Source organism: Simochromis diagramma, unplaced genomic scaffold (genome assembly GCF_900408965.1).
Source record: "Simochromis diagramma unplaced genomic scaffold, fSimDia1.1 OVJJ01000293.1, whole genome shotgun sequence".
Lineage (NCBI taxonomy): Eukaryota > Metazoa > Chordata > Actinopteri > Cichliformes > Cichlidae > Simochromis > Simochromis diagramma.
The window spans coordinates 14,128,596-14,148,031 of NW_024386801.1; the positions used below are offsets into that span (position 1 = coordinate 14,128,596).

General features: G+C 41.3%; 1 protein-coding gene across 2 annotated transcripts in view; it reads left to right on the top strand.

Annotated features, from left to right (window-relative positions):
- Positions 1–12,615: 12,615 nt before the first annotated feature.
- Positions 12,616–19,436, top strand: part of LOC120729981 (cGMP-inhibited 3',5'-cyclic phosphodiesterase A-like) — a 78,766-nt gene continuing 71,945 nt past the window's right edge. For both annotated transcript variants that reach the window (XM_040026034.1, XM_040026035.1), the window contains exon 1: positions 12,616–14,232. In XM_040026034.1, the coding sequence (XP_039881968.1) occupies positions 13,318–14,232 (915 nt within the window). In that variant the 5' untranslated portion in view covers positions 12,616–13,317. The remainder of the gene's footprint in view (positions 14,233–19,436) is intronic.

The following is a 19,436-nucleotide window of genomic DNA, read 5'->3' on the forward strand; positions in this document are numbered from 1 at the left end:
TGTAAATAGCTGCAAATAACTTTGTTGTTTGCAAAACTTGTGCATATAACTTTAAAATTGACAATTTATATTTGCATTTAAAGTTATGAAATATGATTCAATAAACATGTTTGTGATTATTAAAAAAATACACTTTTTCCACTCGGATTTTATGTTTTTTATCTGATTATACATCAATTGTGTTAATACAGTATGTCAAAATGAAAGCATAACTGTAAATTCAGAAACGTGAGGTTGTGCTGAAAAGAATGATACCAAACAAGGCAAAGTACATAGTTTTTAAAGGTTAAATGTAGAGGTAAAATCAAAAGTGGTTAAAAATGGCCAATTATACCCTGGAGCCCAGGGGGTAAACATTTTTTTTAAAGTAATGTAATAGTAACTTTTCAAGTAACTAATTACTTTTAGAATCTTGTAACTCAGTTACTATTTTGAAGAAGTAACTAGTAACTATAATTAATTACTTTTTCAAAGTAACTTGCCCAACACTGATTAAGGCACACATTGTACTCAACAGATGCTTGTGAGTGGCAAGGATCATGTAAGATTTTTCCCTGTTTACAGTGTTCAGGCTCAACCAAATGACAACTGTAAGCTGTTAGCGCGATTTCTCCTCTTTGTCAGTTTACTTTAGACAGTCTTTCCTCCATTAAATGACGTCAAACGGCCACTGGCTAGACTAAGTAGGGCTTTTTAAAGTCTCTTGTCCGTCTACACAAAAGTCCTCACGCTGATCTTAATGGGGGGGATTTTAAGTCCATCTTTCTCCGCTTATGAGAACAGTGGTGGATACTTTGTATTCTAATTTTAAGAGCTAAAAAAACACCCTGTTGCCTTAAAAGTCTCTGTTTAGGGTATCAACGATGTAGGTGTTTCCTATAAAATGTTAGATAAATGACAGAACAAAAGTGCAGCGCGAGAGTTTGTAAATGGAGGCCTAAATCTGCCTCCTTCCTCTAGGGAGACCACACACTTTACGGATTACTTCCTCCTCTTCTCTGGTCCAAGAACAGCATAATGTGTGCCGGCGCCATGCTCTGTGATGGCAACCGGGATGAATTGTACAAACAGCGGGGGATACGAGGCAGCTTAAAAGCTTCTGTCCCAAATAAAAGTTACAAAGAACCAGAAAGGGAGAGGGGTTGTGACAATCCTGAGATGAAGAGTGGCTATGTGAGAGGCAAAGCTGATTGGACAGAGATGGGATCAGTCTGCCGTTTCTTCTGCTGCTTCTTCCCTTTCTTGGGGACGGGAAGTTCTGGCTCCCCGACTTCTCACAGCCTCTCCTTCTGTTTAGAAGCCAGTTTGCCTGTCTGCTGTTTTTGGCTGCTTTTTTGAGGACTGTTTGTAAGTCGGCCAACAGCAACCTAAAATCTCATTCTATCCTCTTTATCGCAGGACAAAATCGTGTTTTACAGTAAACTGCTAGACAAGTGATTCAGAAAGAAAACAAAACAAAAAAAAACTTTTTATGAAGGTCTGCTTAAATTCAGAGGATTTGGCCTGAGGAGAGGAAAGTTGACTTGCATGCTTCACTGAAAGCCCACAGCTGTTTGATGATTCTTAGTGGTGCCCTAAATTGTTCCGTAGGTTTTCGTCCTTGATGATTGTTTGTGTCTGGCATTTGAAAGACCACTTCAGATTCCACTGTGTATGAAGTCCTCCTTACGCAGCTAGACACATTCTCCAATAGCATATTTATGCCCTAGGAGAATAAAGTGTCCAGCCAGCCTAGACAATGTTACTAAAATATTACAGCAAGGAATCTGACCTTCTCTCCTGATATGAATTTTGACCTACACTTAGGTTATACATCTGGTGCTGCAGCATACCAAATACCACTGCTCACTTGTTCCCAGATTTAAACATAAGTTACAGTCATGTAAAAAAGAAAATTTTCACTGGACTCTGTGAACGTGCTGTGAAAAACTAAGTGCACCCTTACTGTTTGTAATCAAGAGGCAGCGGTAGCAGCCAGGTGCTGCTAACGAATGACTTAACTGATTCTAACTGATTAAAAAGCAGAAGTGTTCATTGTTTGCTGGCCTGGAAATTTCCACGTGTCTGTTAACACAATGCCACAAGTGGACATCCTAGCAAATCGGATGATTTGGCTGGAAAGGAGAAAACTTTTTCTCTCTAAAACATGGCAGTTAGGCTAAGGTTTACAAAGTTGCATCTGAACAAACCACAAGGTTTCTGGCACAATGTCTTTTGGACAGATGAAGTAGAAGTTGAGATGCCTTACTAATGCACAGCACCACAGTTTGCAAAAACCAAGCACAGCATTTCAGCACAAACACCTCATACCAACTGTCAAGCACGGTGGTGAAAGGATGATGATTTAGGCTTATTTTACAGCCACAGGACCTGGGCACCTTGCAGGCATCGAGTCATCCTTGAACTCCTCTGCTTTCCAAACTATTCTAGAGTCAAGTTGGCGTGAAATTTGGTCATTTATGTATTTATTTATGTGCTTAAATTATCCCAAGCACAGCAGCAAGACTGTAAAAGAAAAGAATCAAGGTGTTGCAATGGCCCAGTCAAAGTTCAAATCTCAACCTGACTGAAATGCTGTGGACATTAAGAGTGCTTTCATGGACTGCAGAGAATTGTGTGAAAACTTTCACACTTTCACTGTATATATGACAATTTCAGTCCTTGCGTTCTCCTGTGCTATCTTTCTGTGTTGATACAATTTTCCAGTTTTAAAAAAAGTACATATAATTTTGCTAACATTAACATAATAAGCATCATAATAAGGGAACAAGGAGTCAGTATAGTCTCGAAATTACTCATCAGACAAGTAGCTTCATACCAATTTGTAACAGAGCTATATTTGGCCTTACTTTCACTAATCAGAAGCAGCTTGAGTTGAGCTACCATTTATAACTAATGAATCTAAGAAATGCGCTCCCGAAAAAAAGGTTGCATTTGAGTCCCGATATGCAAACACTGTTAGTTTGAAAAAAGAAAAACCTGAGTTTTCAAATTGTCCAAAATATATTTTTTGAGCTTGACAGTCATGCTTTTTGACTCCATCCAGTTGCCTTGGAACGAGTTTCATCTGCAGAAGTATCCTGGGATTTTATAATCCTATAAAAGTCCTTGTGATCCTTCAGCTGAAAGTCAACAAAACTGGAACTGCACAGTTTCTCCTGACCGTGGTGTTCCCATGACAGGCGTGTGCTGCAGTTAATAAGAATTTATTTGATTGTTATTTGTGATTATGCTTTTGGAAAAGGCTGCCTGTTGCCACCATGCTTTTTTTCCTGACAGGAAAGTTGCCGTGAAGCACTTTATCCATGACCCCATGTTTCCCTGACAAGTGAATCGAGGCTATGGATCTGTTTCTGGGCCTCAGCTCCAAGTAGCATTCCTCGTGTTTAGGAAAACATGTAAACTGACGTTAAAAAAATAAAAGTGAGCAGTCAGCTCTTTTGGCCTTTCTTGCACGGCCCAGATGCCCATATGAAAGCTGACTTTTGTATGCTGGACAACTCTCACACAAGGTGGATGGCCTGTGTTTTTCCTGGCATGTCTTGAACAAACACAGACCAATTACATTGGGCTGCCTGGTGTGTCAGCCTATGATCTACAGTTGTATTTTGCATTATTTGAACAGGCTTAGGAAGTAGGTTTGCTCTTTGCAGAACAAGAGAGACAGAGATATATAATACAAGTTCATACAGTTTCCCTGGGTTAGCATAAATCCCAGGCACAAACTGATATCTAGTTTCGAAGACAGGCTACATCCTGTGCCAGCAAAGTTCCACATGGTTTAAGCGAGCTACAGTTGCAAAAAGAACTTTGAAAACTTTGATCTGAAATATTCAAAACTCATACATGCAACTTTTCTGAGGCTCCTTAGTATATATGCATTAAAATGCGTGGCTCCTATCCCACTCAAACCGTAGAATTGCATTATTCATCTGAGGCAGTGTTTCAGCGTTCTCTCCGAGGCCGCAGTGCTCCCACCCACACAACCGAGTACCTGTCTTCTAATTCACTTTGGATATTCTTTGCAGTCACACTCCAAACAGTGAGTCTTGTCAGCGCGTGCATGTTCTGACTTTTTGTGCATGATAGAGACACATATGACTATTACACCTGATCATGTCAAAGAATGAACTAGCAATAGCACACTATAAGAATATGTACTGCTTCAATTTTACTTTTGAAGAGTCATGAAAGTATTAGTTAAAAATGAATTACTTCAAATTTGGCAGGAAGGGACAAACTCAGTGGCATAATTGAGGAACCGAAGGGGCGGTTCTTGTCATATTTGGTTTGATCCATTACTAAACTGATGACAATAATTACAGATGTCCAATTAAACTGATTTGATTGTGTAGGAGTCATTTGTGAGTAATAGTGGGCAAACTTTTAAGGCTCGTGCAGATTTACCATGTGGGAAGGTGGATGGGTGGCAAAAAACATGTTGAATTGAATTTTTTCTGGCCTGCTGGCTCACTGGTGATGAGACTTCTGGTTTTATCCCTCGTTTCTTTGTATTTTGCTTCAGATGAGCCATTTTTAAAAAGTACTCTTGAGCAAAGTTCTTTTTGGACATTGGCTTGTTTTACAGGTATTTTCAGTGTGTACTCATAATCACTTTACTCGGCCATTTTCAGAAGAATTGTTGTTTGTTTGTTAAGCCACATAATACTTCAAAAAGCATCTAATTCTACCTCGATGAACTAGTGTTGTGTCCACACAAAACAGACAACCGAGGAACGAACTGATTTAAATTTTAGTTTTAGACTCTTTGTTATTATAAAAACCCATAATTTGTTCCCATTTCTTTACATGAATCCATGAAACATGTCAAAAGAGCACATTTTGACACGCATAAAATAGTTTATGTGATAGAGATGATTCCAAAAGTGCTAACTTGGCTTATCTTGGCACATTGTTCAGCATTTCCTTAAAGAAATTTGAGTAAATGGGACAAGTGGAGGACAAATGAACAAGTGGCAGTCCTAAAAGTCCACCTAGAGCAGATTGGCAAAGTCTGAAAAACATGTTCTCAAGAAACAAAAAGAATCCAGCAAGTACTTCACCCAAGACCTGACCTGAGAGATGTGTCTGACCCTTCAGCTGATCCATATCCGGTCGTTAAGTGATGACGTGACGAATCCTACTTCCGGGCCTAAAGTAGTCTGCGTTTAATATGGCTTTTGTGTTGTTAACATGTTTAATGTTATGTATTTTCTTCTATTTAATCTCAAAAAGCTCCTAAAACAGTCAGTGATCACTGTTGACCTCCCTCGGCTTTTATTACCGCTAATCATTTATTTAAGCTCAGTTTTTAAAACCTTAGGATGTAACTACAGCCCAGCCCATGCAGCAGTATATGAATGACTAACCTTGTATTGTGGATGGATTATCTCAGTTGTTCTCCTGGCTGAAGTTTGGTCCTTTTACAGCATCCTGCCATGCGATTACATTTGTTCCTGACTACCGAGAACACTCACGTTAACTTTTATCGAGTGGGAAAAAAGTTAGCTTGTTTATATTATGCTAACATAGCTGTGTCGCTAGCGGTCACGTAGCACATCATTATATACCAGCTAGCCAAACTTCAGTAACCCTGCAAACGTCACTGCTGTTTAGTTTTCTGTCTTCATTTATGTTGGAAGTGATAACAGAGTTGTACGTTTGAATTTGTTTCCAAAACCCCGCAGTCAGGACATGCTATATTGTATTTAGATAGAAGCTAGCGAGCTAACTTCCTGCTAACTTCTAACTCTGTTAAATGTCGTAAATTCCGTTTTCATGGATGCCTGGATGTTAAACTCAATTGTTACACCTGGTAGAGCAGAACGCTGATCATTTTATTAAAGATGAAAGACTTTAGACAGTTTTTCAACTCTCAGTAATGCCATAGTGATCGTTTGATATATGGACCTGCAGCGGAGTTTAGACCCAGACACGGCTAGTGACGTCAGACTTAACGACCGGATACTGTTCACTGGATACTCACCTGAAATGGTCTCAGTGGAAGGTTGAGTGTAAAGAAATATTCTCAAGGAAGGTAAACAGGGAGAGAAGGCTGAAGTACGCTTAAGTAAACTGGACTTAAAATCATTGGCAGGAAATCCTACGTAGTGATGAACCCAAATTTGACATCGTTATTATGTATAGAAGAGATCAGTACAGGGCTACAACAGTGTAAAACATGGCCGAGGCTCTGTTATGGTTTGGGGTTGCAAGCCAGTCATGTTGGTGGGTCAAAATTGATGTAATTATGAAGGCAGAAAAATACCATCAGATCTGGATCCACTGTGCAGTACCATCTGGAAAGCATCTGATTAGCAACAACTTCCTTTTTCAGCTTGGCAGTGATCCCAAACACACTGTGAATACAATAAAAGCATACCTGGATAGAAAGAAACACACAATGCAACACTATCAGTTATGGATTGGCGTCCCCAGAGCCTGGATCTCAACATTATTGTTGCAGTGTGGGATCATCTTTACAGAGAACACAAAGACAGCCAACAGAAGAACTTTGAATGTCCTTCAAGAAGCCTCTAGAACTATTCCTGAAGACTGCTTAAAAAAATGACAAGAAAGCTGGCTTAAAGAGCTCAGTTACCAAATATTGACTGTCAAGCTGGTTAGAGTGATACAAACTTTTTGTCTCACATACTGTTTTTCCAGATATTGTTTGCATATGTTTCATTAAATCAGTGCACCTATTTCCCATTTTCCGTGCAAAACATGGAAAAATGAGGGGTCACTCAAGACACCTTTGCTTTGTTACTCAGATCCCCCCTTCATTTGCCACATTTGGTTTCAAAGTCAAAGTCCATTTTGAGGTTTCAGGGCTTCATATTGGGACCTTGCTATCTAAAGTCCATCCGTACATGTCATAAGTATGACATCTACCTTTGTGATTCAAAATGGCCACGTCCATTTTAATACATAACCCTACAGCCTTAATACGATGTGAATGCGTACAGATATAAAGCTACAGAAAGACTTTAACAGTGAGTTACATTTCCCCCCTGCTTAAATGTGTTGGAGAAATACTATCTATCCATCCATCCATCCTCTGCCGCTTATCCTGGAGCCTATCCCAGCTGTCTTGGGGCGAGAGGCAGGGTACGACTCTGGATACTGTAGCTCCTGTGAAAACTAAGGTCTCAAATCAGAAGTACCTGACTCCGTGTTATAATTCTCAAACACGTAGCCTAAATCAGATGACTCGTAAGCTGGAGAGGAAATGGCGTGTCACAAATTTAGAGGATCATCATTTAGCCTGGAGAAATAGTTTGCTGCTTTATAAGAAAGCCCTCCGCAAAGCCAGAACATCTTACTATTCGTCACTGATTGAAGAAAATAAGAACAACCCCAGGTTTCTCTTCAGCACTTTAGCCAGGCTGACAAAAAGTCAGAGCTCTGTTGACCCACAGATGTAATATTATCTACAGCTACTCTTAGTAAAATTGATATTAAGTTTTTCTCCAATTGATCTTTCTGAGTTAACTTCAATAATTACTTCCTCCAAACCATCAACATGTCTTTTAGACCCCATTCCTACAAAACTGCTCAAAGAAGTCCTGCCATTAATTAATTCTTCGATCTTAAATATGATCAACCTATCTCTAATAATCGGCTATGTACCACAGGCCTTCAAGCTGGCTGTAGTTAAACCTTTACTCAAAAAGCCATCTCTAGACCCAGCAGTCTTAGCTAATTATAGGCCAATCTCCAACCTTCCTTTCATATCAAAAATCCTTGAAAGAGTAGTTGTCACACAGCTAACAGATCATCTGCAGAGGAATGGGTTATTTGAAGAGTTTCAGTCAGGTTTCAGAGCTCATCACAGCACAGAAACAGCTTTAGTGAAGGTTACAAATGATCTTATGGCCTCTGACAGTAGACTCATCTCTGTGCTTGTCCTGCTAGACCTTAGTGCAGCATTCAATACTGTTGACCATAATATCCTATTAGAGCGATTAGAGCACGCTGTAGGTATTACAGGTACTGTGCTGCAGTGGTTTGTATCATATCTATCTATTAGACTCCAATTTGTACATGTAAATGGAGAGTCCTCTTCACACACTGAGGTTAATTATGGAGTTCCACAGGGTTCGATGCTAGGACCAATTCTGTTTACATTATACATGCTTCCCTTAGGCAGTATAATTAGAAGACATAGCATACATTTTCACTGCTATGCAAATGACACCCAGCTCTATCTATCTATGAAGCCAGATAACACACACCAATTAGTTAAACTGCAGGAATGTCTTAAAGACATAAAGACCTGGATGGCCGCTAACTTTCTGCTTCTTAATTCAGATAAAACTGAGGTTATTGTACTCGGTCCTGAAAATCTTAGAAATATGGCATCTAACCAGATTCTTACTCTGGATGGCATTACCTTGGCCTCCAGTAACGCTGCGAGGAACCTTGGAGTCATTTTTGACCAGGATATGTCCTTCAATGCACATATTAAACAAATATGTAAGACTGCTTTCTTCCATTTGCGCAACATCTCTAAAGTTAGAAATATCCTGTCTCAGAGTGACGCTGAAAAACTAGTTCATGCATTTATTACTTCCAGGCTGGACTACTGCAATTCATTATTATCAGGATGTCCAAAAAAACTCCCTGAAAAGCCTTCAGCTAATCCAAAATGCTGCAGCAAGAGTCCTGACAGGGACTAGAAAGAGAGAGCATATTTCTCCTGTTTTGGCTTCCCTTCATTGGCTTCCTGTTAAATCCAGAATTGAATTCAAAATCCTGCTCCTCACATACAAGTTCTTAAATAATCAGGCCCCATCTTATCTTAATGACCTTGTAGTACCATATCACCCTATTAGAGCACTTCGCTCTCGCACTGCAGGCCTACTTGTTGTTCCTAGAGTATTTAAAAGTAGAATGGGAGGGAGAGGCTTCAATTTTCAGGCCCCTCTTCTGTGGAACCAGCTTCCAGTTTGGATTCGGGGGACAGACACTATCTCTACTTTCAAGATTAGGCTTAAAACTTTCCTTTTTGCTAAAGCATATAGTTAGGGCTGGACCAGGTGACCCTGGATCCTCCCTTAGTTATGCTGCAATAGACGTAGGCTGCCGGGGGATTCCCATGATGCATTGAGTTTTTCCTTTCCAGTCACCTTTCTCACTCACTATGTGTTAATAGACCTCTCTGCATCGAATCATGTCTGTTATTAACCTCTGTCTCTCTTCCACAGCATGTCTTTATCCTGTCTTCCTTCTCTCACCCCAACCGGTCGCAGCAGATGGCTGAGCCTGGTTCTGCTGGAGGTTTCTTCCTGTTAAAAGGGAGTTTTTCCTTCCCACTGTCGCCAAAGTGCTTGCTCATAGGGGGTCATATGATTGTTGGGTTTTTCTCTGTATCTATGAAGTGCCTTGATGCGACTTTTGTTGTGATTTGGCGCTATAGTCTGTCGCAGGGCCGGAGAAATACTAAAACTATAAAAAAACAACTTGTCTTGCTATAAATTCAGTGTACTTGAAAGTCAATCTACCAAATCTACATCGTGTGTGTGTAAATATATTGGTAATAGACATCTGTTTTGGTGTGACATTTCATAACACATCCTTCTAGACACAATATGTTGCAGTCTGTGGAGAGTCAGCAGTATTATTTACAAACAATAAAAAGGTGACTTTGTTGAATGGAATCATTTATTGTAGAATTCAGATTCTAAAACACATTGATAATTAAAGTTTCCCAAAGCCCACGTGAGTTGTCTTGTTTTTGTACGTCCACATTCTTCAAATCACTTCTCAGATTTTCAGACATTTCCTGATAAATAATCTGTCGGCAGACCTGTGACTAATCTCTTACTTATCGCAGATTATTTAGCGATAGAACATTTTTATAAAATTGTATCTTGTGCAATCTGATTGAAATTCAGAATATTGACTTGAAAATTCTGGCCGCCGTCGGTGTCACTGACCTAAACTGATAATAACGTTTTGGCCCTGATTGTGCAGAAGAATCCGGCACAGACTAATTCCAGTTATGTTACGAACAGGCTCCTCTTTGCAGAGAAAGGATGCTCGCTGATTCCTCGGTTGCTCGTGCTAGAAGGCCCGTGCTCTACAGGCGCTCGTGCAACTGTGTGTACACACCGGGGCAAATAAAAGACTGTGTCAGGGGGTGCGTGCACGTGCATGACTGTGTATATGATGGCGGTGGCATTTGTGTCTGTGTGTGTTTGTGTGTAGCGATGGGTGCCCACAGCGCCACAGTGGAAACTTGGCCACGAGCCAGCTTTTGCCCATGAGGGCTGGTAAACACACTGTGATGGATCTCGTTCTCTGCACTCAAGTGCCAAACACAATGTAAACTTGTTTCCATCACGCCACTCAGCCACTCTTCTCCTTCTGTTCTTTAGTAGTTCAACACTACATTAGGCTGCATTCAATGTGTAACGTCAAGAAACAGCTTTTTGCATCTCTTTTTAACATTTTTTGACAAAACCAAACAGACATCTGCAATTTGTGTATACTTGAAAGCTATTTACAACACAAATTGCCTGAAGTGAAACCCAAGCGTAGTATATGGCATCAGATCATGTTCATATTGGATTCATGAAGCGCAAAGAGGCTTCTGGGTCAAGTGGTTTACTGGTAAATAAGCCGGCCTTTGGATATTCACACTTCCAGAGTACACATCTTCCTGCAGCAGTCTCACAGGCCGGCGTTGGTCTGAGAAAGGTCACTTGTGAAGACTGCACCCCCATGCAACATCAAAACCAGATGTCTGATGAATTGCTCCTCATAAAAGATTCCTCTTTTACAATGGAGCGTGGCATTGCCAAATACGGTAAGACAGTTAGGTGAGCATTCCCCAGTTGTTAAAATTCCTTTGGGTAATTCAGAATAGTAGCGTTTTGGAGAGACAGTCGCAGGAACGTTTCACAATGAGCTTGCTGTAAGATTCTAGATGTAGTGCGGGATATGCTCCAGGTTTGGAGTGATTTACTTTCATCTGCCACAAACAGTCTGAAACAGGATGTGATGCTTTTCATTGAAGAATCTACCTGACCGTTGACGGGTTTGTGCGAAACGAGGGCAGCTGTTAGCTTTAAATTTTGATAACACAGGTGGTGTCCAAAGCATCCCAACCTGGTGTGCTTCCCTTTACACAGCCCATTTTTGCAACCTATCACATAATAAAATCATGTTGCATTTCATTACCACACACAGCGATTTAACGAATGCGTGTATATCCTGTATTCTGGCTGACTTCAGCTCTGCCCTCTTTTGTCTTCCTCTTATCTTCCGTGTTTGAAGAGGGAATGTTTCTGTTCCTATCACCTATGAAATAAACCATTCTGATAAGGCAACATTGTTTCAGCTCTCCCTGAGAAAACTTACCTATGGGTTTTGATAAGCTGAAAAAAAAGTCCCAAAAAATGTGGAGCCAGCAGCTGCCTGGTGACACGCTGCTCTGAAAGGACTGTCTGGCTCTCTGTGAGCGTGTGCTGAGAGGTGATGGACAAGACCCGGCCTCCTCCCTGCTCCTATCACTCCCTGTTAGCGCGTCTTCTCCTCCCCTGCTTCTAACTAATCACAGCTGACAAGGCATACACAGGGCTCTGTAATACGCCATTGGGTGGAAGGAGTTGTGCTGACCTGTCTTAATCAGGGGAGAAGGAGCAGGAGAAGGACGTTGGGCTATAAAAGCACGACCTCGGCTTAACAGAGACAATGCTCTGTCTTCATGAGAAGACCAGATGTTAAATGTTAAACAGCTTCAGGGTTAAAAGTGTGTGCTTAAGTGTGTGTGTGAATGTGTAAGAGAGAGAGAGGGAGAGGAGGGGGGTGGGTCAGGGTTGAGAAAGAAAAAAAATACTAGTCCAACGTGAGGCAACTTCTTTGCACAGCATCAAATATGAGATTACCTGTGCTTGCTTTGGTGGATCTCTGTTTGCATATGGTGCATCCAATTCACGTGATAAGGGTGTAATCCCACGAGATTATAGCAGGCCATGTGAGGAAACACACATATGCACCTCATGAACTGTGAACACCGTGCATTTATACACCCACAGGCTCTCTTGTGCTGAAACATTGATGCAGACCTTTCACTGTGACGTAATACTGTATATCATCACTGACACTTACAGTGGGATGATGGGATAAATATTTCAATGGCAGGGGGGTCGAGCTGGAGGACAACCACAGCACTGTTCCGGGAATTTCGCCGAACTACAGTTCGCATGCAGAGCGCCCCGTTTCTCTCGTCAGCATCTGCGCATAGCCTCAATTAAAAATGAATTCATCTCGAGGCAAATTGAAGCTCTGAAGTTTGCTTGGTTCTCCTGAAAAAATAAAATAAAAATTTTGACAAAAAAATACTGTAAGAAAATGATAAATTAAAATAAACTCTTTGTGATGTAACATGCTTTGAATTTTTGTTCCTAAATACCCCGTAATTACTCCAAACAGAGAGAAACTCCAGGGAAATATAGGTCATCCACTTTTTTTTTTTCATTTTTATTTTCTATCTTAAAAAAACGTATACAAATACTCATATGCATGTATATGTTACATGGTGATGTATTAAAAATGTTTTAAAAAAATATATGTGAGGACAACGCCTGCTGGGCTGGCTGAGGAGGATTTGGGGGTTTCACTGCCGCTGCAATATCTTGCTCCCTGTGTGAAGTAGGAACTCGGGGGTGTGAATGAGCTGAGACTCACGGCTGGTTAAAGAGCTGGTGACAAACACGCGAAACGCTGAGCGACAACCTGGCGGACACTCACTCGAGCGGCTTAAATTCCTCAGCGGCTTTTATCCTCGAAAGTAACCGGAGACTCTTACCGTTTGGGGAGAAACCGAAAAGTGTCGAAACAAATGGTTTAAGGCTGAATGTTCGCAGAACGGGACGGATGTTTTGCAAAGACTGCTACTGCTGCTGCTGGTGCTGCTGCACGGGCCGTGGATGTACAAAAGAACGAGAATGACAGCAGACAAAGTCAAAGAAACGGCGCGCCACAAAGGAGGGCAACGCGGGACATGTGTGTGCAAAGAAGCGGTGCCCTAGATCTGTAACACATCTGAGTAATTCTGTCGTCCATGCTTCTTTTATGTTGTTTTGGGGCAGCAGTTCCTCATCCCGCACCTGGAAAAACAAAAGAGAGTGCATTCCCTGGCAGTACATCTCCATGCGTAAATGGAGAGACTTGTGTGCGTATTCGCCGTGCTCTTTTCCTTTGTGCTTACAATAAATTACGCTTGTTTTGTCACTCGTGTCCTATCCCATGACCGCATTATCATAGATGCATTATAGACTTCCTCATACTTCATATCTGCCATGAGTGATGGCGATGCCTTCAGAAGCTTGCAGTAACGGTGCGCAGAGTAGCACTTACGAAAGAAGCTTCGGCGCACCGGATCGCAATGGTTATGTGAAAACATGTGTCATTCCACTGTGGCGAGACCGACACTATGAGTCGTGGGTGAGACTGATGTTTACAAAAATATGGAGTTCGCAAAGACTCCGGAGTGCGGTGTGTGTGGGCTCGCTTTCGTTTTTTCTCGCTCTGCTGGTCAAATGTGCAGACTGGAAAGCTGATGCCAGCAGCAGCGCTGACAGCAGACTCTCGCATTCATCGTCTCCCCTTCACTTCGTTTCAGGCTGCGCAGCAGAGCTGTTGCAAACTTGCTGGAGTGTGGTTTCGCCATTGTTCACCCTTGTATGTGCCTTCTTTTGGGTCGGTGTGTACTTAATCCGCTGCGGGGTTCTAATCCAGACCGCCATCTCCCTCCTAACCTTGTGCCACCTGGGCGAAGTAGCGGCGTGGTCTCTTCTGGATGGGACAGATGAGCAGCTGTTTTCATTCACGACAGCGGCCGTTGTTGTGCTCCTCTGCGTGGCCACCGGCGCACTCATGGTAGTACGGTTGAATCAGGGCATATCGGTGATCGTTTTCATCAGCGTAGTCAGGACTATCTCACTCTTCTCTCTGCACAAAGTGCGGGCCACTTGGAGACCATACGTAGCGTACCTGGTTGGAGTGCTGGGCATCCTGCTGGCGAGGTATGCTGACAAGCTCCTTCCCAACCAAGGGAGACACAAGGAGGGCTGCACCCCTGTGACTGAGGCCAGGGAAGAGATCCCTGTATTTAAAAGGCGCAGGAGGTCCAGTTCTGTGATAGCCTCAGACATGGCACACAGTCAGTCCAACAGCAAGTCACATCGCCGGACCTCTCTGCCATGCATCCAAAGAGACCAGGTAAGAAGTTCTTGTCCCCTTGAACTTTTCTCTTTCTGCTTTGTGTCCTATGAATTTTTTTTGTTTGTTTTTTGTTTTTGTTTTTTTTGAGTGGAGTGGAGGAAAGATGGGAACAGTCTGCGCAGTGGCATTAAAACATGGACCACTGGCCCTTTATGGATCTGATCACAAATTTCAATGTTATTTTATTATTATTAGCAGGGATTTTAACAAAGCCAGACAGTGTGCAGGATCCTAATTTGAAAAGGAAAGTCAGGCATGTCACAACAGAATAACATAACAACAGAAAGTCTAATAATATGATAATACAATTATTATTATAATTATTGTTAAGTAATGTGCTGTTTTTTGTATTTTTTTTTAACCTTGCAGTGTGGAGATTACAGTTTACTTGGGTGTGCTTTGATCTTTGATCAGATCAAATCATTTTTGACAGATATCTTGTCATATTTTGTGGAGCTAATTGCAGCCACTCTCAGGCACAAATTCAATACTAACAAAGGATTTGTTTTTCCTGTTTACATCCACACTTAAACTGTTTAGACAAGTTATCATTACAAATACCTTTTTAAAAATCTAAACTGATAATACATCTTAGAAAACATATGAATTAATGCAGATTGTCCTCATTTTTCAAGAAAACGATGCACATTTCAAACCAGTGTAATGTTTTCGGAGTAGAAAAAAAACTTAGGCCTATGGTTTAATGTCAAGCTCGCTTTTGTCATTTCAAAAATAAAGTACCAAAATGTGAAGTGTTTTTGCTAAATGGAATGCTATTTTTGAGTCCGTGCCTTCGAGTACTGATGAGAAAGGGAAGCTGATCCCTGTCATCCCTAATTTTTTTTTATCAAATGTTTTCCCCAGATAATGTCTGAGCCACTGCTTTTCTGTCTTGGACTTTAATGTCACTTGTTTCTCACCGCTTTACTTGCTTGCTGTACTTAAACCTCTGGAATGTGGTTGCACTGACTTTCAAATCTTTACTGATACTGTTACACATGCATTCCTGCGTTAAAGAAGACAGGTTAGCTTCACTTAAATGAACTCATATCAACTCCTAAAACCTTTCGAATGCAAAATCAATGAATGGGAAACTGACTTTTAGAGCCATCAAAGCTATCGTTGTGACCTATGAGTGTGGTTAGTGTGGCAGATGAGAGGCTGCACTGTCGGCCACTTGAAAGATGCCTTCAGGGCTAGTTAGTGTTGCAGTGTGCTAGTTTGTTTTTCTTTGTGGTCACACACATGCACACATATGGTGCACAATTTGGATATGAAAAGACTCTTAGATATTTTACACTTTGCACTTTTTTTTGATTTAGGAATGATTTTGCAACTGAAGCTTATTTTTGTGTATTTATTTTTTAATTTTTTTTTACTTGAAGTGGGATGTTAAAGAGTTGTCCCACAAATAAAATAAATTATTTCATATTATATTTATTTACACATGAAGAAAGCAGCTCAATTTCTACATATAGTTTTTGATATCTTCTCAATTCTGCATGAAATATTCTCTAAATTTGCTCTTGTTTTCAGTGTACGCGACGGTGCTTTTAAAACAATTCAGAAATCGAGTAAAGGTAAAAGTTCAGGAAAGTATATTTTTAATTTCTCCATGCCTCACCAAAGCAGTGAGACTACGCGGATACATTTGACGGCTAAACTGCAATAAGTCACAGCAATGCACCTTTACAAAGCTTGCAGATGTCAAAACACATAAAAAAGGGTGGACACCAGGTTTTACTTTTGGATTCAGGCTCCACTGAATTCAAAACAGTTGCTTAGAGCACAGTAAAAACAGACAAGTTATGATTTATGATGTTTTGTGTTTTCAGTCCCCATACCTCACTCAAAAGCAGGATGGAACCGGCTGACAAAGTAGGCAATATCATGAAAGAGTGCAGACATTTACAACATCTGTGACTCTCCTACATTGTCACCTCAGCCAGGCTGGAGCCCTCTGCTGAAAGACCGTCTCAATTACAGGTGTTTGTAGTGGGACGTAAAGACGGCACTGCAGGCACCCACAGCGCAACATGAAGAAGTTCACGACATATTAAAGCTTCTACAACAAAGGCCAAGTGATGCACCCTTCCCTTTCATCTCTGATGGTTCTGCTTAGCAGTTGACCAGTCACGGCCTGCATGTAATTGAGCCACACATGGCGTGCATATGCTGTCTTGTCTGTGTGGTCTGTAATGTGTAAACAAGCTTGCGCTGATTCACACTAGTCATCACCTTATTCCCACTGGGCTCTGGCATCTCTGGGGGTTGGTGGGGGTGCAGGGGATCAGTCACACTTTTCGGGGCCCGCGAAGCAACAAGCATGGTGATGGGAACAGGAGAGATGCCAGACAGCAAATATATACATCTATATATTTTTTTAAAAATCCGTCTGGCAGATGAAAATATATGTATTTAGTGTTTAACAGCAACGAGGCTGTAATTTTCTAGGAGTGTCTTTGTTGTAAAGAGGCTGGTTGATGTTTTAACAGTTTGCCCTTTTGCTGTTTTCAAGAGAGTTATGATGTTTTAAGGAAGCAGCATAACAAGGAGTACATCTGCGCTGTGTTGACCCGATGATGTTTACACTAGTGCTATGTGACTGAAGTGTTTGAAGAACAGTGTAATCCTGGATGGAGCATTACATTTGATACTTAACTTTATTTTTCTCAGGAAGCTTCTCTCAAAGACCTTTGAGTCTTGTTAAAAAAAACAAAAAAAAAGAAACAAAGCTCTTCAGATTCATAGTCACGATGTAAAAACTGTTTATTCAGAAAATAAATAGAGCAAAGAGAAATCTGTTTCTTTGCTTCATCACAAATCTCAAAGCTACTCTACCCCCCATTCTCATCACCATCCTTCCAAAGTCACGCTTTGAGGCACTGCTCAAATTCGCACAACAGTAGATTTGATAAACAGTAATTTTCCCTTTTTTTAAACACAAATTGGCTGCCGACATCTATCAGCTCACTAAATAGATGCATTTTGCAATGCTGGGGTTGTCCCCCCCACCTCCCACCCCCATCTTTGGCTTAATAAAAGAAAGTCATTATCAGCTGATCTGATAGCAGCTAGCAGGGGCCTCTGCGGGATAGTTCTTCGTCTTGGTTTAATACGAAATGACAAGCCGGTCTTCTGTATTTCAGTTGGGGATATTGAACTGGAGAATAAGGTGTGGACTCGTGTGGATCACTTTTCACAGCATGTGAGGAAATTTGAGTCCAAGGCTGTCCTGCTGCAGACATAAGCGCCACCATAGAACTTTCTGTGCGCAGAAGCAGAGGAAAGCAGTTTTGACCTCTCCTACCTGAGCTGCAAAGTTTGAGCAGAGCTGGTAATGGGGAGTAAAGTACTACACCCTTTGCAAGGTCTTTGAAGCCACTCCCCTTTCTCTCACTAACCCCGCCCCTTTCCATAGCTATTTCTCCACTCTCTGTACTCTCTCTGACACCAGCACAAATATTATCCCAGCCAGAGGAGGAAATTCTTTCTTAACTCGGATGATGAAGATATTCTTGAAATCTATGATAATGACTTCCTGCGGAATGGGTTCCAAACACAATTACTGTTGCTCTTGTAAAGGTTTCCTCTTACTCTATTTTTACCGCACTGTCCGTAATTGAATTGTGTTTGGGATGGAGGAGGTTGTTGATAGCCTGTAGGGCAGTGATTTACCACTGCACACTCTCATCCTGAGCAGCTTGTTTGTATTCTAAACTCGTAGCCTCATGGGACATGATGCGTTTTAACTTTTTTTTTTTTTCTTAAATATTTTTCAAAAACTTGAATGGCCTCTGGGTTAGGAATGGTCTCATTGAAAGCCTCCTTTTGCACTTGGAAAGGAAGCTGATATCAGCATGGGGTTCCGTGTCTTGTGATTGGGCGTTCCACTTCACACTTTCAATCCTCATTCAGTCCCCATGTATTAGCTGCGCTGTGCATGTGTGAAGAGGAGGAGGCGAGGGGTGGAGGAATCGGGGTAGGAATGAAAGTAGGTCATTTGAGGTTTTGTTTAGTAGCCAGGCAAAACACCAGGCTTACTCTTACCCCCCCTGAATGGTGGAAGAGTCTGGTAGGTCTTGCGTTTTACTGATGCAGAATAGCAACTTTTAACGTGCTTATGCTCCAGATTTGTATGTGTTACCTCTGCCATGTTGGCTAACCAGCATGAAGCCACATCACTCCAGGTTTTGGTCTTGAAGTTGCCCGTCCAAGCCTCCAAAGGTTCTCTTGGAATTATGAGAACTGGGTGCTGTTTCCATAGTTTTGTCAATCACTTCAATCAAATATGTCGTCATTGTGCACACTGAAGTGATTAATATGTAGTTCAACTGGCTTAAGTATCAGATAAATGGCTTTGACACTATATAACCAAACCAAACAGGTTATCTATGCCAGTGGCTTTTGTTTTTTAATTTCTTTTAAATAATGTATCCAGCCGATCAACAAATAGTTTTAAACACTGCTTTTGCCAAAAGCTAAGACTTTGTCCAGTGTTTTTTTCCCAGATTTTTCCACAAACTGTCAAGTTTTCAATCTGTTCCAACGTCTTCTTCTGTACATCTGTATGTCTCTCAGCTTCCATACTGGAATAGCATTCAAATGGCGGTAAAAAACCACTACGATTGTACACTTGTGTCTTCAACCAAACTACAGTTGCCATGGCGCAACGTGCCAGGTTACAAAATCAAGAGCTGCACGACTGACTGAAGTGCTACAGAGATTGTTGTGCGCGACACAGGCTTACAGGATGTGATGTCAAATTTGCCGCGTGACACAGTGCTATATTTTGACAATGAGCTCATTTTCTTGTCCATAATCACTTGTTAGTGATATTACCTTGATCCTAGAGCTTAGCATTTAACTGAGCGAGAACAAAGTTATCAGTATTGATCGCAAAACAACACAAATAACGCCCAGGCTTTGATTAACCAGAATTATTCTTTAAACTCTACTCTCCTGAATCACACATCTGTGTCCACTCCTTCCATTTCAGTCATTTACAGCAATAAGATCTAGCTCATTCCCTGTATCTCTGATCATTTAAGCCAACCAAACTAGAGGTCCGGGACTGAATTGAATATCCTTCCCTCTCTTCCCTAACCCTGGCACAACCACGCTCTGGTTCTCTACTGATTACCATGGAAATTGCAGACGTCTGTGTGAGCATGTGTGCGCTGTGTGTGTGTGTGTGTATG